This window comes from Puntigrus tetrazona, chromosome 7 (assembly GCF_018831695.1).
Source record: "Puntigrus tetrazona isolate hp1 chromosome 7, ASM1883169v1, whole genome shotgun sequence".
Taxonomy (NCBI): Eukaryota; Metazoa; Chordata; class Actinopteri; order Cypriniformes; family Cyprinidae; genus Puntigrus; species Puntigrus tetrazona.
The window spans coordinates 5684471-5706089 of NC_056705.1; the positions used below are offsets into that span (position 1 = coordinate 5684471).

Here is a 21619-nt window from a genome sequence, read left to right on the forward strand (position 1 = left end):
CAGTCCAGAAGGTTTAGCTGATTCTCTGAAGAACTGATCCACTCAGTAGCGTAAATGTGTGATTCAAAGCTAGATTTCATAGCAAGTGGGCCAAGATGGCAGCAGCGTAGGTGGTATATGTTTGCTCTTAGAAAAAATAAAGGTGAAATGGGGATATAACCAGTTGCTTTGACTAGTGATAATGCAGACACAAGTAAAAAAAAAACAAAAAAAGTCATGTATTTCCTGTTTGAGCATGTGTGTCTATATCGTCCTAATGACCGGAGAGAAGGAGAGTTTGAGTGGATAAAGACTCAAATGACCACAGCTGGGAAACTGCAAGAAAACTGTTGAATCTCTGGTTCAGAAAACCTAAAAAATTGCCTCTACATCACCATGTTGTTTGGAAGGGTTTCAAGAAAGATTATCCTCTCTCACCCAAAAACAAACTCCAGCATATTCAGTTCAGACACGACGGGAACTTCAAACAAACTGGCTTCTATGTTCAGATGAAACTAAAACATGAGCCTGAGAAACAAGGAGCAAGGATGTTGATTCTCTTTAAAATTAAACTGGAAGTTAAGTGCTGGGCGTCCGTTCAGAGGAGAACTGGCCCCAACTGAGTCTGGTTTCTCCAAAGGTTTTTTTTCTCCATTCTGTATGCATGGGGTTGTGGTTCCTCTGGCTTGCTTTGTTGGAGACACTTAACTTCTAGCGATTGAGATATTTGATAACAAATTGTTCAATCTCATCATTATACATCCCTGTCATTGTATTCTTCTACTTTATACTATTCAGTGCTTTAATACAACCTGTGTTGTTAAAAGCACTATATAAATAAAAATTTTGATTGATTGATTGATTGATCGATCACTGTTCCTCCCTGACAGCAACATGACGACTAACACCTCCTTAGATTCCTCCATGGCGAGAATCAGTGACTGGAGGGAGAAAATATTTTTGGGGATTTTGGGTCTTGCAAATTAAAAAAAGAGAATTCACTTCTGGAATTAGCAATCACTTTTTTTTTTTTTTTTTTAATCGGCCATGATTTTTTTGGACTTTGCAGATACTGCAAACACCAATAAATTAGCTAAGAAAAGATTTTTTAGCCCAAATTAGATGTTTGACCAACTTGTGGCCTATCTTTTGTGAGGCCTCGATGAACAGACACGAACCATAAAAGGGGGGATCGCTCTAAAACCAGGTCGTAAAACCGTGCATCCTCCGCACCCCGGACCATAAGGGCAATCAAGATGGTCTGCAGAGCGATGCAGAGCACCACAAAGTCTACCAAACGTTTTCCAGAGACTGTCGCTGCAGTGAGCTCGGCCAATCTGAGAGTACCCACGTCAAGATTGGGATGATTGAAACTGCAACATCTGGTCGACAGCCTGATAACCCGTTCGGTGCACTGACCAGTTCTACCAAGCCACCAAGTCAAAAGGTGATGAGACTCCCGCCGTGAATCAACGTGTGTTCAGGACAACCTTACACTTTCAACCCCCCCCAAGGAGGTTCGCTCTGTCCCAACACAAATTCCTTAAAAGCGCGCCTTTTCCTTTTCACTACAACAAAGGAACTGCCAGGACACACATAAAACTACTAAACGAACAATCTAAATGCCTTCCTTTCAAACAAATATAGGTTCATTTGTAAATAACTGTTTAATAAAAGTTTTGGGATGTATGTAGGAACCGCTATATAATCTTCAAATAATGCGCTAACAGAGAGCGTTCCATAAGCGCTAGATAATGCATGTTTGATATCAAATTGAAAATTACGATGTTTCCAATATCGTGGTGAATGAATATGTGTGTTTGTGCAATGCACAACAGTGTATTCCACTTATAAGCTTTTGATAAGGAACAGAAGTGCAGAATGTCAATTCTAACTGGGATAAAGTATGCACAAAACCGGAGTCGAAAGCAGGCGTGGACACGCCCTTTCGACCTCGGGATTGGACAACTGCCCAGGGCACGGCCCAAAACTTGCACCTCAAAATGCAGGAACAGAGCTCTCTGAGTCGAGTCGAGTCGAGTCGAGAAGAACTTCTTCGGAACCACCGGGAGTCGCAGGGGAATTCGGGTCGCTGCAGGAATTGCCAAGGAAACGGAGAAACTTCGGAACTTGGAGAAGTTAGGAGACTCTGAACAAGAACGACCCGATACCCTCGTTCCGGTCCGCTCCGTTACATCACCCCATGGACACTCACTGCCCTTTCCGTAATCAACTCGGTTCATCCAAAGCGAACCACCAAGCTAGAGAGACTACATTCGAACGGCCCGGGAAAGCCCACCACGTCATCCCAAGGACAAGCCTGACCAATCAGCAAGCCGGGATTTCCCCAGACAAGCCGAGTGGTAAAACTACCTTTTCATCTCTTTGCTGAATCGGCGCAGACACATATAAAGCAAAGCTAAACCTAACTTTGCTTTGTTGGTGCTCTTAGTGCGATCTCAGAACTAGCTAACAGACTTTGGACAGACAATTATCCATTTTCCCTTCCAACCCGTGAATGTGTGCATGAATGTATGTGTATGTGTGTGTGTGTGTCTAGTCTTCTCAGTGTAGTCTTGTCAATTAGTAGGTACTGTTTAATAAATTTTGTTTCATTATTACGAATTCTCGTTGTGTGTTATGTGACTGGAAAGTTAAACTCATGCCCAGATCCGTTGCTACCCGCTCGAGGTAAAGCTAAAATCAGATAAAAGAGTAAAGTCCAATTGATTTATTTTGCTGATCACAGAGTAAATTCATATTGGTAACATACATTTAAATTGCCCTAAAACGCTGGACGTATTAGGTGATTTAAAGGTACATTGGAATTGCATACTAACGTGAATCTTTTAAGATTCAATTCCCCAAACTTGAATTAAGAGCTAATTCAAGTGATAATTCATAATTATCATAATTAATTAAAAAGATTATAATCTTACACTTTCTACCTACAGTGCATCCGGAAAGTATTCATAGCGCTTCACTTTTTCCACATTTTTTTATGTTACAGCCTTATTCCAAAATGGATTAAATTCATTTATTTCCTCAAAATTCTACACACAATACCCCATAATGACAAGGTGAAAAGACTTTTTGAAATTGTTGCAAATTTATAAAAAAAAAAAAAAAACACATGTACATAAGTATTCACAGCCTTTGCTCAATACTTTGTTGATGCACCTTTGGCAGCAATTACAGCCTCAAGTCTTTTTGAATATGATGCCACAAGCTTGGCACACCTGTCTTTGGGAATTTTTTCCCATTCCTCTTTGCAGTACCTCTCAAGCTCTATCAGGTTGGATGGGAAGTGACGGTGTACAGCCATTTTCAGATCTCTCTTGAGATGTTCAATAGGATTTAGGTCTGGGCTCTGGCTTGGCCACTCAAGGACATTCACCGAGTTGTTGTGAAGCCACTCCATTGATATTTTGGCGGTGTGCTTTGGGTCATTGTCCTGCTGGAAGATGAACCGTCGCCCCAGTCTGAGGTCAAGAGCACTCTGAAGCAGGTTTTCATTCAGGATGTCTCTGTACATTGCTGCATTCATCTTTCCCTCTATCCTGACTAGTCTTCCAGTTCCTGCTGCTGAAAAACATCCCCACAGCATGATGCTGCCACCACCATGCTTCACTGTAGGGATGGTATTAGCCTGGTGATGAGCGGTGCCTGGTTTTCTCCAGATGTAACGCCTGGCATTCACTCCAAAGAGTTCAATTTTAGTCTCATCAGACCAGAGAATTTTGTTTCTTATGGTCTGAGACTCCTTCAGATGCCTTTTGGCAAATTCCAGGCGGGCTGCTATGTGCCCTTTACTAAGGAGTGGCTTCCGTCTGGCCACTCTACCACACAGGCCTGATTGGTGGATTGCTGCACAGATGGTTGTCCTTCTGTAAGGTTCTCCTCTCTCCACAGAAGAACGCTGGAGCTCAGACAGAGTGACCATCGGGTTATTGATCACCTCCCTGACTAAGGCCCTTCTCCCCCGATCACTCAGCTTAGATGGCCGGCCAGCTCTAGGAAGAGTCCTGGTGGTTCCAAATATCTTCCACTTACGGATGATGGAGGCCATTGTGCTCATTGGAACGTTCTGAGCAGCAGAAACTTTTCTGTAACCTTCCCCAGCCTTGTGCCTCAAGACAATCCTGTCTCGGAGGTCTACAGACAATTCCTTTATCTTCATGCTTGGTTTGTGCTTTGACATGCACTGTCAACCCTGGGACCTTATATAGACAGGTGTATGCCTTTACAACTCATGTCCAATCAACTGAATTTACCACAGGTGAACTCCAATTAAGCTGCTGAAACATCTCAAGAATGATCAGTGGAAACAGAATGTACCTGAGCTCAATTTAGAGCTTCACGGCAAAGGCTGTGAATAGTTATGTACATGTGATTTTTCAGGTTTTTTATTTTTAATAAATTTGCAACAATTTCCAAAAATCTTTTTTCACCTTGTCATTATGGGGTATTGTGTGTAGAATTTTGAGGAAATAAATGAATTTAATGCATTTTGGAATAAGGCTGTAACATAAAAAAATGTGAAGTGAAGCGCTATGAATACTTTCCGGATGCACTGTAAGTGTAGTTTCATGCCTTGCAAGTTAACTTTTTCCTCATCTAACTTCAATCAGCAAGGTCTTCTTTTAATGTCTATGGTTTCTCATCACACAAATTTCTCCTTTAGAATAACACTGACATAACTGTTAGAAAAAAACAGTTTAATGGTTTAACAAGTTTATTTTAGGATTGTTTTCTTATCTGTGTTTGATGACCGTGGCAATATTTTACCTCATGAACAGTTTACGACTCTTTTTTTACAAAGATCTCACTGTCTGTCGTGAAAAATATATGTATGTACACCTAAAATAATTGTGTAAGTGTAAAAAAAATACAAACGATTCGAATCTTGTGTGAATATGGTTCAATAAAACATTTGAAATCTGGATGAAAATAAGTTGTAATGGCACGGTTGTATCAACAAATGCCTTTTTATATCAGCCTTTTAACACTATCAGGTAGGTTTAGGGTAGGATTTGGTAACTGTTTGCGACCAATCTGTAAATAACTAAATAACTAAAGCAACATGATAAAAACACAGCAATTTTTACCCGAGTCATGGTAATAAAAAGAGTTTGTGTATTGAAAACGTGTTTTAGCGCCACTCTCAAAGTTACATATTTCTTTATGAAACCAGGTTTCCATCTTTACAAACATGACCCAGACCTTAGATGTAATGATGAAAATTCTAAATATATTGTTTATGTTCTTATACTGAATGCAAAACTTCTTAATTCATAAGCAAAAATGGCTTAAATTTCTTTTCTGAATTTGATTCCCTTAGACAAATAACAACAAGAGTGACAATTTTTGCAAAAAGGTTATTATTCTGTATATATAATACCATAATTTAACAATACCTATTTTCTGTCAATTATTTTTATAATTACGTTTTGCAGAAATATATTCTTGGGTTGTTTTCTTGTTGTATGGTTTTAAAAGTGATGCTTATAATAAATAATAATTGTTAAAAATTGTTTGTTAGATTTCATGCATACTAAAAGAGACATCTGGTGGACAAGTTTGGTTCCACATGCTAATGATAGATTGTCCTAATATTTTTATGTTGCTCTTAAAGAGAGAGAGAAACCACGCTTTATGAATGATTGAAAAGGGGAAAAAAAGTACTGAGGAAAGAGAAAATGTGGAAGGTTGCATTCAAAATCCCTTCGATGAACATCATGAAATAATAATAATAATAATAATAATAATAATAATAAAAATAACACTGTTAAACATTTCAATTCCATTGAACACAAAAACAGTTTCTACACAACTTCTACACATTGTACTTTGTCTTGAGCTGAAGAAATGTCTGTAGACTTACCTGAAACGTTTTTTTAAATAAATTATTATTATTGTTATTTAATTATTCTATTTTTCTGACGGTGTGTGCATCACATCATTTTCTTCAGTCTTGTCAAACAAACCTGGTTAATTCTGATTCATTATAAATAACCTAAATATTTACTTCTTATAGTCAAAGGCCTAAAACATGTGACATCTGTTTAGAAAGTTCTATTCAGACTTTAAATCTATCGTATTTAATATTTCTATTTCTATTTAAATCTTCATGACATTTGTATTCACTTTCATATCTAAATCTCGGATGGACCTTTCAGTGCAGCATCATCATTAAGCAAATCATGAAGTTTTCACAGCTTTATTGTGCTGAACACAGAGGAACAGAGAATAATTCAGTAAACCAATCACATCAAAGCAAATAATCAGATGCATGCATATTTATTTGAATAATTTTACTTCAAAATTCACATTTTTATCAGATATCAGTTTTACAGTGCCTGTATGAACGCATTGACTTGGCGCAGCTTCCTTCAACATCACTTCCTTTTCCTGTGGTTGAGATCACAGCAGCGCGGCGTCAGAAAAGCCTCTTTCCACCAGAACAGACTGAAAGTGAATGAGCAGATCTCTTATCAGTGTGACGTGATGTTCATACTTCTGCATGTCTGTCTCTCTCACCTGTGACTGGAGCTGGAGTTTCAGACAGACTCAGAATTCAGTTCCTTCTTCACAAGTGTCGTCTTGGAAAAGAAAGGATGTAAAAGGACACACAAGCATTAAAGGGGTCATATGATTTCAACTTTTCCTTTCTCTTTGGAGTGTTACAAAGCTGTTAGTGCGTGGATAAGATCCTTAAAGCTGCAAAGACTAAAGTCTGAAACCAAAGACATATTCAATAACACTTTCTATGAAGCCTGTGTTCATAATACATTATAACGGTATCTCAAGACTTTTAATGCATGCATAATGTATTATAACCAACTGTGTTATATCATAATGTGTTATATCATCTCTTGAATATTTATAAGAATGTATTATAACATTTACTTATTTGTGGTTAAGAGTATGATCAATTATAACACAATGAATTATATTTACAAAGTTATAACGCATTATAAGTCTCATATCTTGCCATTTTATTTGTTTAATTTTATTTTCTAAGGAATAATAATTATCAATAATTATTTTCTGAAACAGTCATGAGATCAGACGAATGTATAATATGGCACATTTGCTTTAAAATAATTTTTTTTTTATGATTATTTTGATGGCACCCTTTAGACAGCTGTTGATAAGTAACTCTTTTCAGCTACGTGTCAGCTATCCTTCATGAGCTGACCATGTTACTCCGATTTTGAAACCTGTTCACTACATTTTAGTTTTTTCAGCACTTTGGTCAGTGACAGTTAGTGTAATGATCCTCAAAAACCATGAACAAGACTACATAATAATACAATACCTGGATGACATTAAACAACAGAAATCGTTAAAAACTCGAAATCGTCCGGCAAGCGCGGACAATGGAAGTCTGGATTTACTTCATCAATGTTACAACCAACAGCAGAGTCACATCATTAACATCAAATAATCGTCACTTCCCTTCAGGTACTTTTTATTAATCTGTAACAGCGCCAACTACTGGTCTGGCATACAAAATACAGTGCTTTTACACGTTTCTTGTGGATATGTCTAAACACAAATTGTTGCTGTGTATACATGAAACTTTTTAAAAAACGCAAATGAAAGACTTTTCCATTTTTCACTACATCGTCGTTGTGTTAGTGTACTATTAAACTGCTCTCACCTTCTCCATAGACCTCCACCTCACAAAGAGTAAGATACTGTGAATTTACAGGAATGAACAGATTGACGTATCGACCCTCCATATCGTTACATGTGAAGGTGGAGGAAGCGCCAGCTGGAATACTAGGAATCACAGCACATCTAAAGAGAGATGGAGTAAACCTCATTCAGACTTCATATGTGTTTCAGGGGTTGTTTATGGATATGAAGTCACTGAAAGAGGATCTCACCTGGGATTATTGTTGCCGTTGTTCTCCAAAGAGTTTCCAATACGTATCTCAGCTCTGTTTATTCGTTCTGGACAGCAGTCTAGTCTGTTTGTGACGACGACTCTATTAACTCTGTACACAGAGCCCAGATCAAGCCTCCACCATGGGTTAGTCTGAATATTGGTTGAGGAACATGCTGGCCATGGATTTCTGAAACCAGGATTGAAGTCAATGGCTTGTTTAGCGTACCAGAGGCCATACGTTGATGACTGCACCGCTGTTTTTCCTGTTGCTAAATTATCTGGAAGATGTCAATAATTAGTGTCAATAAATTGTTTCAATCAGCATATTTTATTTTTGTGTCATTTCATTTATTAGCTGTTTTATTTAAAAGGCAGTACTTATTCTACCATATTATGCATTATCCATTTCTTATTATATTTGAGGGATTCTTAGAGTCTTTGTACTTGATCATGACTAGAACTATGTCTAAAAAAATTCCAGGTTCGTTGGGTAGCTGTGAATTACCTGAGATCACATAGACTCCCACTTCACAGAGAGTAAGAATCTTTACATTGCCAGGAATATTCACAGTAACATAGCGTCCATTCATCCCACGACACAAGTAGCTGTAGGTAACTCCAGCTGGAATAGAAGAAACTACAGCACATCTGGAGAAAGATGAAAGAGTCAGTTGCCCCTGTGTTTCTGTTGCTCAGTGTATGATTGTATAAATACATTTTGTAATTGGATATCTCCTCCAACTTATGTAAAAATCTTTGACGATTCTCCCCATTTTGCAGCTAAGCAAATGTGCAATTATTTGTCATGGCATGAAGCGTTATTATTGCATACATAAAATAATGTTTGCTGCTTTTATTTGACGCTTTAGGGAGATCCGGTGTAACTGAATGTGGTAATTTTTCTTTTCCAGAAACAGTGTTGTATTGTAGATGGTGGTAATTCATTCTGTGATCACTGGAGGCATGGTCTCATCCTCTGAGGGAATCACCTGCCTAATGCAATAAAAAGACAGTGTACCATGAAATAGAAATGGCAGAGCAGTTTTCAGAGTGTTTTACAGCAGCACAGAAGTCTGTGCATTTCATCACTTCCTGCAAAAAGTGCTACCAGGAGGATCCACCCATCTGCCAAGTTGATGCCCCTTATTCCCAGGTGAATTCTGAGCCTGGCTTCGGCTAAGCATAACCCGCTTCCCGGGCGTTAAGGTCCCTTCCCTAGAGTGACATCTGACCCTAAATCTGGTTGCACACCGGATGAGATGTGCAGTGCTGTGACATGTCTTTACATAGACAGTCAATGGCTCCCACAGTGTGCGTAAGCTTATAAAAAATTAATGTATGGTGTCCCAGACTTGGAATTTGTGCTCTGCATTTACCCATTCAAGTGTACACAAACAGCAGTGAGTAGTGAGACACACACCATGAACACAGCAGTTGGTGACTTGCTCAAGGGTCTAACCTCGATCATGGCAATAGGTTCTATTGAAGTTGGGCTCGTCCTCCATATTCAGCGCATACCCAAAATATTTACAAATATGATAGTGGACCAACATATTTAAAAGAGCATTTATCCCCTCCTAATTAGCACAAAAAAATCAGTTCTCTTCTCCTGCGTGGCAAACGTCCACTTAAAAAAGCCAGATCACATGCCACCTGACTTAAAGATTGCAAAGCTATCGTAGATGTACCAAGTTGGATTCTAAACACAGAATGAGATTACTCGCTCCAGTTTGTTCTGAGCTCACCTTACTTCAGAGGTACCATTCAAACTTCGGTACAGGACACCATTTTTTGTGTTTTCCTGTCCTAACAGCAAACACTGCTTGAAAAACCATACAAATCAATTGCTACTGCATGCTGAGAGTTTTGGTGCTGCATATAACATTATCTATAGAATCATGTGTTTGTGATAAATCTCAAATTACAACCTATGCTCTCGACATCAAATGCAGAAATGTAAGATCATGTGTTTATAGGTTAGATTATTGTAATGCTTTATTGGGTGGTTGTTCTGCACGCTTGATAAACAAACTTCAGCAAGTCCAAAGCACAGCAGCTAGACGTATGACCATATTAGACCAGTTCTGTCAACACTGCACTGGCTCTTTATCAAACATCGCATAGATTTTAAAATCTTGTTTGATAATACCTAGAATATCAAAATCTACTGCAGGTGGCAGATCATTTTCCTATTTAGCTCCCTAACTCTGTTTGGGAGGCAGACACACTCTGTCAGTTTAAATCTAGATTAAAGACACATCTTTTAACCTAGCCTACACATAACACACCAACACAGCATCTACACTAATATTAGTCCTGTTTTTATTCTGTTTCTCAGTTCATATCCAGATCAGATGGTGGATCAGCACCCAGAGATGACCTTCATGGGAGACCAGAACACCTACAATGGCCCAGTCAACAAATCACCGGATCTAGACACACACGCATGCACACTATAAGTCCTTTGCACAATCTGAACTGGAGGTTAAGTGCTGGGTGTCCGGCCAGAGGGGAACTTGGTTCTTTGTCGCTGTTACCTTTGTCTTGCCTGGTTGGGGACATTACATTTCTAGTGACTATCATCAATTTGATTAATATCATCATTCATTTGGATTTAGTATTTTGTGTCAGTCAAGTGGGTATATGTGTTTGTATGTGTTTGTATGTGCAGTGTTACTGACCAACTGGCCAGAAGACTCACACCGGGTTGCTCAAAAGAGCTGTAGAATTGTTTCCAATCCTGATCTCTGCCCCATTTATCCTGTCTCCACAGCAGCTCAGTCTGTTAGTGATGGTCACTCTGTTCACGCTGTAGGTCTTCATCAGGTCCAGCATCCACCACGGGTCAGTCTGCGTCTGTGTATGAGTGCAGGTGGAGCTCAACCCATCCAGAGCGTTTGAGGCACTCCAGTTGTAAGCTAATGTCGACTGATTGGCTGTGCCCCATGTTGCTACGTTCACTGGAATATGTTCAAGGAAAAAGCCCTATGTTTACAATTATTGCAATCCTATTTCTAACTGGAATTTTGCATGTACTGTAATCGAAACGAAACGTAAGCTTCTGCTCTGAAATAATTATAATTGTAAAACATGCAAAAGTTGGGTTCACGCTTTGGATCTGATCTGAAATTACATTAAAGGCATTTATAATGTTTAACAATGCTGTTATTTTGAACTTTCTCGTCATTAAAGCATCAGCATTCATAATAATCGGAAATATTTATCGCTCAGCAAATTAACCCTTTAGAATGACTTCTAAAGGATTGTGTGACTAAAGTCTGTAGTATCAATGATGATAATTGGAATAATATTTCACAGTTATTACTACTTTTTTTTTATTAATTAAGTTGACTGAAATGCTGTTTAAACTTTTTTTTTTCTGAGACTAAATGTATCAACATACTGAAGACCCAGGCTATGCAGAATAAAGCCTGGCAGGGTGTCATGGGAATTCATAAAAGACAAGGAGGATGCAAGACTAATCGTTTCATCTCATGTAGTGTGTCATAGTGGATGACAACGGATGCCACGTCTGCCACACTTCACAAGATTGAAAATCATAACAAATCCCACTATTCAAACTCATGGACACCCTAGCAAACGCATAGCAACACCTTAGCAACCACATTTAAATAATCATACTTAGTGAAAGAAACAATACATCATAAGTAGTCCTGCTGGGATTTTTAAGTCTTTGTTTTTCATCACGTATCAGAAAAAAGTTCGCCGCAGCAGCACAAACTCACTAATAATAGAAGTAGTATTTCATTGACAAAATCTCACCTTCTCTTTCTGCCTTTGTTTGGACTGAGAAAAACCCTTAAAATGAGAAACACAGAATGATGTTCAGTATTTAGAAAGTGTTCAGTTTCACAGACGGGGCTTAGACTGTGAGGAACAACATTTTTAGTTGACTCTGAAAAATTCATTTTGGCCATATCTCTACACCTAACTTTACCCATGAGTAATGCCTAAAATCAGAGGAAATGACACTGATTTACAAGCAATAAACACTAATTGTAAACCTAAACTTTACAAAATCGATGAACTTTCTTCACATCTAAATGGTAAATCGCAATGTTGTTCCAGGGTCAACAAAGATGTTGATCAAGGAACATGTGGAACTCGACAAAATACGGTTCTACACGACGATTAGGTCATAGTTCAATTAAGACATTTTAGCAGTTTTTATATAAGTGTATAAAAAATATATAACGTTTAAGGGTATTTCGCTAACATTAACAGAGAACAACGCATTCAGTCATTATTACGATCTTCTATTAAGTGTTTCTGTTTGGACGATGAAGCTGAGAACAGACTGTAGTAAGATATGAGATAGACTGTGTTTACTTACCCAGTAAAAACATCAGGCTCTTGTAGAAAACCCTCAAATTCATTTCAGGCGGTTTGTGATTTTTTACGCTTTCATTTCAGGATGTTTGAATAAATGTTGTTCCTGGGAGAAACAAATTTGTTCAAATGTACATGAGAGTCACATGACTCCCGACTCTCCTCCCAGTCTCTCTCTGACTGGAGCTGGTTAAATGCTTACAGAAGAGAGAAACAATAATAAATCCATTCATCTAAAGCCATCTCGTAACAAGAAAAAAACACATTTTCACTGGAAATAATAACAACTTGCAGCTAGTTCGGACATAAATGATATCAGAAATGGCAGACAATGATAGACAGTTCTACTTAAAACTTTACAAAACTCACTTTTTCAACTGAAATCTGTCATTTTAAGTCGTTCTAACCCATATGCCTTTCTGAAACACCAAAGAAGTGAATGAAGACTGAAAATAAAGTAAAGAAAAATGTAAAGAAATAACAAAATCTTTTCATTTGTTGTTTCTTTCAAAATCCTTGGACATTTGTATTTTGTTGTTTTATACATGAACGCTGCCTGTCACAACTATGATTTGTTTCTAGATCACACAAATCTTTTAAATATTAGCTTTAGGTGTTCATGCAGCAATGCATCTATGTCATTTGCATCTATACCCTCTGATGTTTTCCACTTCTTGGAATGTGACTTGTTTTTCTTATTCACGGCGAGCTTTCTTTGAGTCGTTTGCTTAGAAAGTACGATCCAAAGAACATTAATGTAAATGTAAATGTAAATGTTTCCAAATTGTTTTTTCAGAAGAGCACGAGTGTCTGTCAGAAAGTCCTGGGGTTTGAAAGTAACACAGCCATCACTAAGAAACTACAACTACAACAATCTGTCACAAATCTTATTTCTGCTTAGTGTTTTTCTTGCCTCCAGTGAACTTGTTTGCTCAGTACTTTTGCTTATGTAAACAATGTCCTTTTTGTTTGTTTTTTTGTAAAATGAAGCTCAGAAAATGACAGTTGGTGGAGAAAAATGAAGATATTCTGATCGAACAGAAAAGACCGGTGAGACCACGAGCGCAGACAAGGCTTAAGCTAGGCCCAGACTAAATTACATATTTGAGCGGTCTCACCCCAAAAATATTGTGCTCTGACGTATCTCAAAATCTGTCGGTGTCATTGTTTTGTGTCAAAATGCACACCTGTAATGTTTTCGTCGAATGCCTTTTGTTTGGCTTAAGCTAAGCCTCATTTGTGAAAAAGGGGCCATGAGCAGGACCATGATGACAAACGAGACCAGCCAATCAGAGCCCAGTGCATTTCAAACCCGGAAATTATCAGAGCATTCATAAAAGAATAATTATGTAAAAAATATTTTTTAAGAAAAGAAATAGGAAGCATTAACAATACCCAATAAATATATAAACGATTGACCAGTCAACCACCATTTTAAGACATTTAAAAATAATGATTTAAAATCTGTAATTCAATTATTTCATTAGTCCTCTATGTGCAGGCATGGCCACATAAAAGGTCACCATATAATCACCAATATATTATTTTCGGAGACCATACTACATGATATCCAAATTCGGTAACTACATACCAGCCAGTATTTTTTTACCTTTTCAAAATTTGAATGCGAGTTACAAACCTGCTTGTTGTTTATCTTGGTACTTTGCAAATTTTTATGTGATGCAATGGCCTACCTTTAAATGAATTCCAATATAAAAGTCCCAAAATGGTGATTTCATAAAATGGAGATTATCGGACAGTTCGTTTGAATGTTATGATGAAAATATAAATGCAAACGCTTTGCGATTTTATACAGGATTATAAAACCCTGAAAATCATGCCAAATGGTGCAGAAATTTTACCTTTAGAAATTTTAAGGTAAATTCAAAGATGTTTTTCAAAACAAAAGTCTGGGCGGTCGCACCAAATGATGTTTTGACACTTTGAATGACAGAAAAATTACAAATAACTAGTCTTTTTGAAAAGTTGGCAGTGACAAGCTTGTTTATTTAAAATAGTAACCCTTTAAAATAGTAAAATACCAGAACAGCGAAAAGAGAAAAAATACATATTTAAATAAATTTCATGTAAGTACCACTACCTCCACATTACAAGTACCTGTACTTTATATAATACAAACAAGCTTAAAAGCAGCTTTGCAGAAATCATAATTGAGTACAGTTTTCACATATAACTTTATTGTGATCAACAAAGAGAATCAGAGAAAACGTGAGCTTGAAAGTGAAGAAGCTGATCTGAAGAGAGTTTAGGTTTCTCCGTCGCCATCATCATCATCATCATCATCTCTTTCTTCACATCAGAAATCACTAAAAGCACATTGAAGTTGAAACGAGCAGATCTCTTAACTGCTATTTCAGATATCTGCATGTTTTCCGTCTCTCACCTGGGACAGGAGCTGGACTCTCACCTCAGGTCCAGACAGACTAGAACTGGACTTCAGTTTCATCTTCACAAGGGTTCTCTTAGAAACAAAGGATGTAAAAGGGCACATGAGTGCGAGCATACATAGTACAAGGTACAGCAAAATGATAAATGCAAATAATTAAACCATAACATTCACTGAGTCTTTAATGTCTGCAGCCATTTTGTTAAATTGTGCAGAAAATATTTGCATAATGCAGCTCAAATTACCTGGACAGAATTCATTCAATTCAATGTGTGATTTTATGGACAACAGTTTTTGAACATATGAGAGGGCAAAGCTGGCTGTTCACATGGGCTGTGTATATTAAAGAAAGGGTCAATTCCAACTTATCTGTGTGTGTGTGTGTGTGTGTGTGTGTGTGTGTGTGTGTGTGTGTGTGTGTGTGTGTGTGTGCATGTTCTGTGTGCACAGTGTCACATCACAGTGGAATCAGCTTTCTTGACGGCAAATACAAACAAGCTTCATCCCCGTGTCTGTCACACTTTCAGGCTTGAACCAATGGTAAAAGTAAATACACTATCAACTGTCTTCATATTTATTTTGCAAGCTGGAGCTCACGATTATGGTGAAGGGTGTTACATTTCCTATGTTTGGCCAATCACAATACACTGTCTCAGCTGGCCAATCAGAGCAGACTGTGCTTGTAGGAAGTAGGGTCTTCGTAGAAGATGACTCGTTTAGCGGAGCATTTTTTTTATATATTACAACTATGGCAAACTGGTATATAGGTGGAAACCAACAGTCCAATATGCAAAACAAGAGAGATCCAAAAAACAGAGGCATAGATCAAAACACGAGAAGAGCAGAGAAAGCAAGGCTAGGACTAAACTAGGGAAACTATTGGCCCGTAAAGTAGCTATCGCTGAAAAGTGGTAAGTGATTGACGATACTCAGCGTCGAGTGATAGGAAGTCCAGGCTTGAAAATCATGAGTGGACCGAAGCAGATGTGTGAGTGTCATCAGTGCAATAGGTCACAGTTAGAGAGTCAATGGTGGTCATCTGGTGGTCAGTAAACAGATATGTTAAGACGTTATAGTCAATAAGGATTGATCGATCGCTGAAGAGAAAGGAGCAAGAAGTGCTGAGGCTGGATGATAAGTGGACATTTATTCTCGTGAGTCAATGAAACTGTTTTCTCGTTTACCTAGGAGACTCTTGATGTCTGGCATGTGACTGCTACTAAATGTGTGGTATTTAATACTGTATATTGTGCAAATGCCCATTTTCAGAGACTTTCTGAGCAAGCAGTTCTCTGTGGTCTGACTGTGCTGGAACTGAATCCTGCCTCAGGTGTCCTTACCGACACACCAGTGAGAAACACAACCAGTGCACGTACAGTTAGAGGACAAAGTCTGCTTGTTTGAGCATACCTTCTCCATAGACCTCCACCTCACACAGAGCAATGAACTTTGAATCTCCATGAATGAACAGATTGACGTATTGACCCTCCATATCGTCACATGTGAAGGTGGAGGAAGCGCCAGCTGGAATACTAGGAATCACAGCACATCTAAAGAGAGATGGAAAACTTCATATGTGTTTCAGGGGTTGTTTATAGATATGAAGTCACTGAAAGAGGATCTCACCTGGGATTGTTGTTGCCGTTGTTCTCCAAAGAGTTACCGATGCGAATTTCTGCTCCATTTATTAGTTCTGGACAGCAGTCTAGTCTGTTTGTGACAACGACTCTATTAACTCTGTCACGCAGAGCCCAGATCAAGCCTCCACCATGGGTTAGTTTGAATATTGGTTGAGGAACACGATGTCGATGGCTGTATAAAACCTGGATTGAAGTCAATGGCTTGTTCAGCAGACCAGCTTCCATAGGTGGATGATTGTGTGGCGGTTCTTCCTATCGCCAAATTACCTGTGAAATTATGCATTTTATGCAACATTATGTAAAAAAAAAAAAAGGTTTTATTCAGCTTATTTTATACACTTTGCATTTCTTAGGAATGCATTTCTGTCAGGTCTGTCTGATCTGGTCCAGTCTTGTGAAGTCACTGAAATATCTCAACACCTGGCAGCTGTATTTGTAGCACAGCAATATAGCAGTGTACAAAACTGGTTTAGGCTTACTGGTTTTATTAACTTATTCCATTGATTCTCAAATATGTATAGGTAAATGCATCTTGCAGAGATCATGTTAGGTAATCTATAATAAATGATGAACAAAGTGTCTGTAAGTACTACATATTTACCACACATATACATTAACAAGTACAGTTTCTAATTGGTTACCATGTACTTGTAAGTAATCGTTCTGACCCACATTCACCTGCACGTTTCTTATTTGTTACCATGTACATACACTTGAGGTGAGTACCTTGTTTTAACACTAATTTGCCTGCAGGTACACAATATTTACCATGAGTGTAAGTACACATACTGTAAAATAAAGTGCTACCAAAATTCGTCAAAGAAGTGAGAATAAGTCAAATTGGTCAAAATGGTGCATAACAAGTTGTTAAGTACTTCTGAATTACCTGAGATAACGTAGACTCCCACTTCACAGAGAGTAAGAATCTTTGAGTCTCCAGGAATATTCACCGTAACATAGCGTCCCTCCATCCCATCACACGAGTAGCTGTAGGTAGCTCCCGCTGGAATAGAAGAAACTACAGCACATCTGGAGAAAGATGAAAGGGTTGTAATTTTTTTCTTCTCTTACCCCTGAACTGCTGCCATTTTAGAAAGATAACCGTCTGATTATCATAGCTAAACCATTTTTTTAATGGATTTTTTTGATGTATAACGGTGTAAATCTATGCTAGCAATTTAACACATCCTTGGTGAATGTCTTTTAAAAACAGCAGTGAACAGCCTCGGACAGCAGTGTATATTGTTATAAATCTTTAATAAATGGTGTCCTTTAACCTTTTATTGATCAAAGAATCCTGAAAAAAAATTATCATGGGCTCCCATAAAAAATAAAACGGAACAACATTAATAATAAATCGGTATATTATAATGATTTCTGAAGAATCGAGTGACAATGAAGTAATAATGCTGAGGCTTTAGCACTGGATCACAGGAATAAATTACATTTAAAATATATTCACATAAAAAAAACTTATTTTGAATTGAAAAACACACACACACACACACACACACACACATACATGCATGCACACACGTATGTATTTATATAAAGCTACTAACCAAATGTCCAGAATATGTATCTATTAGATCTATTAATATACCAGAGAGACTCACACAGAGTTGTTGAAAAGATCTGATCCGATCCGGATCTCCGCCCCGTTTATCCTCTCTGGACAGCAGTTGAGTCTGTTAGTGATGGTCACTCTGTACACTCTGTACGTCTTCATCAGGTCCAGCCTCCACCACGGGTCAGTCTGTGTCTCTGTACGAGTGCAGGTGGAGCTCGACCCATCCAGAGCCTTCCAGGCATACCCTTCGTAAGCCGTTGTGGGCTGAGCGGCTGTTCCCCATGTTGCTACATTCACTGGAATACATTCCAACAGAAACCCTTATTAAAATCACAGTTATGAACTACTTACAGCCCTGCTGGACTATAGTTAGGTCCATGAGTTTTCATCATGTGTCTGAAAATATTCCACAGCAACAAAAGATCTCACCTTCTGCCTTCGTCTGAACTGAGAAAAACCCTTGGAATGAGAAACACAGAATGATGCTCATTATTTAGCCAAAATTTAGTTGGATCTGTATTTGCCAGTTGGGTAAAATTCAGTAAAATCTCTAAAAATTAGAATTAATTTCATACATAAGTAAGCAAAAGTATTTCATTTAAAGTTGTGTATAAACATTAACCAGAACAGTTATAATTTAGAGAATAGTTTTTACCCAGTAAAAACGACAGCCTCTTGTAGAAATCTCTCATGTTCGTTTCAGGCGGTTTGCGATTCTTTCTGCTGTTGTTCGAAAGGTTTGAATAAATTTTGTTTCTGTGAAGAACACATTAGCTCACGTTACATCAGAGTCACATGATCCTAGTTTTCCTCCCACTTTTTTCTGGCTGGAGCTGGAAAAAAAGTTTACACACGCATACATTTTTCTACTGTGCTTTTATAGGTCAGTATAAAAACAATATATTTTATTGCCCTACACAAGCCCTATCCCTCAACCTACCCCTCACAGAAACCTTTTTGCATTTTTAACATTTTAAGATAAACTTCATTTAGCGTTTTTAATCATTTATTAGCTTTGTGAGAACCACCCAAAATGTTCTCACAGAGCTGGTTGCTTCTTAATAATTGGTCCTCACAAGCATAGCAATATATATATATATATATATATATATATATATATATATATATATATATATATATATATATATATATATATATAAACAGACATTGAATATGACATTTATATGGCAATACCAAAATTCACCAAACTGGTTTGGTTTATCAGCAGTGCTGATCTCTCCTGCAAGAAAAGTGAGAGATAATCTATCTGTACTCCATTAAGGTTTCAGTTGCATCAGATTTTACTTTCATTCCATGTATGACCTTCTTTCAGTGAAGCACCAAGGATGAAAGAGAAAGAGTGAAGGAGAACTGAAACTATGAAGCAGAAGTGGGTGAGCGATCCTGATGATATAATATAGATATAGTATCGATAGCCTGATAAGATGTGCTTTGATTTTAACACAGCGGTAAAAAAATACATAGAAACTCTGTCGATAGAAGGATGCAGTTATTTCATGGATGGAACAAGAATAACGTAACTTTCTAAAATATGTTCAGTTGGTAAACATCGGCCTCTTTCACAGCAGGTAAACGAAACGTATGAAGAATAACCTCAGCACTAACAGCTTTGAAATAAAAGAGCACGCATTTTAAAATGCATCAATCAGATGCATTTTAATTCACTGTTTTTCTGTGTGTGTCATGTGTTTTATATCCAAAACAAGACGGTATAAATATTGTGGAGAGCTAAACACCCTCATGTGTATTTCATTCATATTGAAGATTTCTCATGCAGAAATTCCAAAGCGGCCTGAAAGTAATAATAACTTATAACTATCAGAAAATCCTTAATTTGACCAAAGACAAAGCTGTAGCTAGAAAAAACAAACTTTTTCAGATAATTTCTAGCTAATAAATATAGTATATGAATAATGCAGTGCTGACTGACATAACGCTTATTACAGTATAGGAACTATTTTACCTTTATTATGTGTTTGTATAAACCAATCCTATAGTTCCCCACCGAGGATCGCCATCTTAACGCAGTGGAGGGGTTTGAGTGCCTGAATGACCCTAGGAGCTAGGTTGTCCGGGGCTATATGCTCCTGGTAGGGTCTCCCAAGGCAAACAGGTCCTAGGTGACAAGCCAGACAAAGAGCAGTCCACCTCACCCCTTATGGAGAAAAACCGTAATGGAGTCGCGATGTCTCCCGGTATGGCGCAGCCGGGGCCCCGCCATGGAGCCAGGCCTGGCCAGGCTCTTGCCCCACGGGACCCGGCCGGGCTCAGCCCGAAACAGCGACGTGGGGCCATCCTCCCGTGGGCCCACCACCTGCAGGAGGGACCGTAAGGGGCCGGTGCCTTGTGGTTTGGGTGGCAGTGCTCCAACCGGGGACTCTATCGTTCTGCTGGGGGACTTCAACGCTCACGTTGGTGATGCTAGTGACACCTGGAGGGGCGTGATTGGGAGGAACGCCCCCCCCCGATCTAAACCTGAGTGGTGTTCTGTTGTTGGAATTCTGTGCTAGTCACGGTCTGTCCATAACGAACACCATGTTCAAGCATAAGGGTGTCCACCAGTACACATGGCATCAGGACACCCTAGGGCGGAGGTCGATGATCGACTTTGTGGTTGTATTATCTGATCTCCGGCCGCATGTCTTGGACACTCGGGTGAAGAGAGGGGCGGAGCTGTCAACTGATCACCACCTGGTGGTGAGTTGGATCCGTTGGCGGGGGAGGAGGCCAGACAGACTTGGCAGGCCCAAACGTACCGCGAGGGTCTGTTGGGAACGTTTGGCAGAGACCCTGTCAGGAGATCTTCAACTCCTGCCTCGCAGAAACTTTGACCGGATCCCGAGGGAGGCTGGAGACATTGAGTCTGAGTGGACTATGTTCTCTACCTCTTTGGTCGACGCAGCCGTCCGGAGCTGTGGCCGTAAAGTCGTGCATGTCGTGGCGGCAACCCCTGAACCCGATGGTGGACATCGGAAGTAAGGGATGCCGTCAAGCTGAAGAAGGAGTCCTATCGGGCCTGGTTGGCTCATGGGACTCCTGAGGCAGCTGACAGGTACCGGTGGGCCAAGTGGACCGCTGCCCGGGTGGTTGTGCAGGCAAAAACTCGGGTCTGGGAGGAGTTCGGGGAGGACATGGAAAATGACTGAGAGGTTCTGGCAAACCATCCGCCGCCTCCGAAAAGGACGCGGGGGACAGTGCCTCTGGACTGGCAGACCGGGGTGGTGGTTCCTCTTTTTAAGAAGGGGGACCGGAGGGTGTGCTCCAACTATAGGGGGATCACACTTCTCAGCCTCCCTGGGAAAGTCTATGCCAGGGTACTGGAGAGGAGAATCCGTCCGATAGTTGAACCTCAGCTTCAAGAGGAACAATGCGGGTTTCGTCCTGGACGTGGAACACTGGACCAGCTATATACCCTCTTCAGGATGCTGGAGGGTTCCTGGGAGTTTGCTCAACCAGTCCACATGTGTTTTGTGTCACACCTCTGGACTTTATTATTGTTTTTGTCGAGCCACGTGCTATCTGTGCCCTGCCTTCCCTTCGTGTTTAGTTGTTTAATTGTCTACAGCCGTGTCTTGTTAATTGAGTTAATTTCCTTGTGTATTTAGTCCTGTGTGTTTTCAGTTCACGTTGTCCGATCGTTGAAGTCCTTGAAGTCTGTAAAGTCATTGATGTCCGTAAAGTCTTTGAAGTGCCGTGAAGTCCCTACGTGTGGTTTTTGTTTTGTTCTGCCTGCCTTTTGTATGTTTATTTTGCAA

At 39.1% G+C, this 21619-nt stretch overlaps 2 protein-coding genes and 1 pseudogene across 3 annotated transcripts in view; all 3 read right to left on the reverse strand.

The window, feature by feature from the left end:
• The window catches only part of LOC122349004, a 495348-nt gene that overhangs the window by 10660 nt on the left and 463069 nt on the right, over nucleotides 1-21619 (reverse strand). The gene's annotated exons all lie outside the window — the stretch shown is intronic.
• On the reverse strand, nucleotides 6318-12303 carry LOC122349020 (fucolectin-1-like). 2 transcript variants are annotated; one of them, XM_043244942.1, is made up of 8 exons: nucleotides 12231-12303; nucleotides 11660-11695; nucleotides 10578-10836; nucleotides 8382-8524; nucleotides 7875-8154; nucleotides 7646-7785; nucleotides 6520-6581; nucleotides 6318-6447 (listed from the first exon to the last, which is right to left on the reverse strand). In XM_043244942.1, the coding sequence occupies exons 1-7, from the start codon at nucleotides 12271-12273 to the stop codon at nucleotides 6550-6552; spliced, it is 933 nt and encodes a 310-aa protein (XP_043100877.1). In that variant the 5' UTR covers nucleotides 12274-12303; the 3' UTR covers nucleotides 6318-6447; nucleotides 6520-6549. The 2 variants fall into 2 exon arrangements, with proteins under 2 accessions (XP_043100877.1, XP_043100876.1); XM_043244941.1 differs by having other exon boundaries at nucleotides 6335-6581.
• LOC122349022 lies at nucleotides 14631-18557 on the reverse strand (annotated as a pseudogene).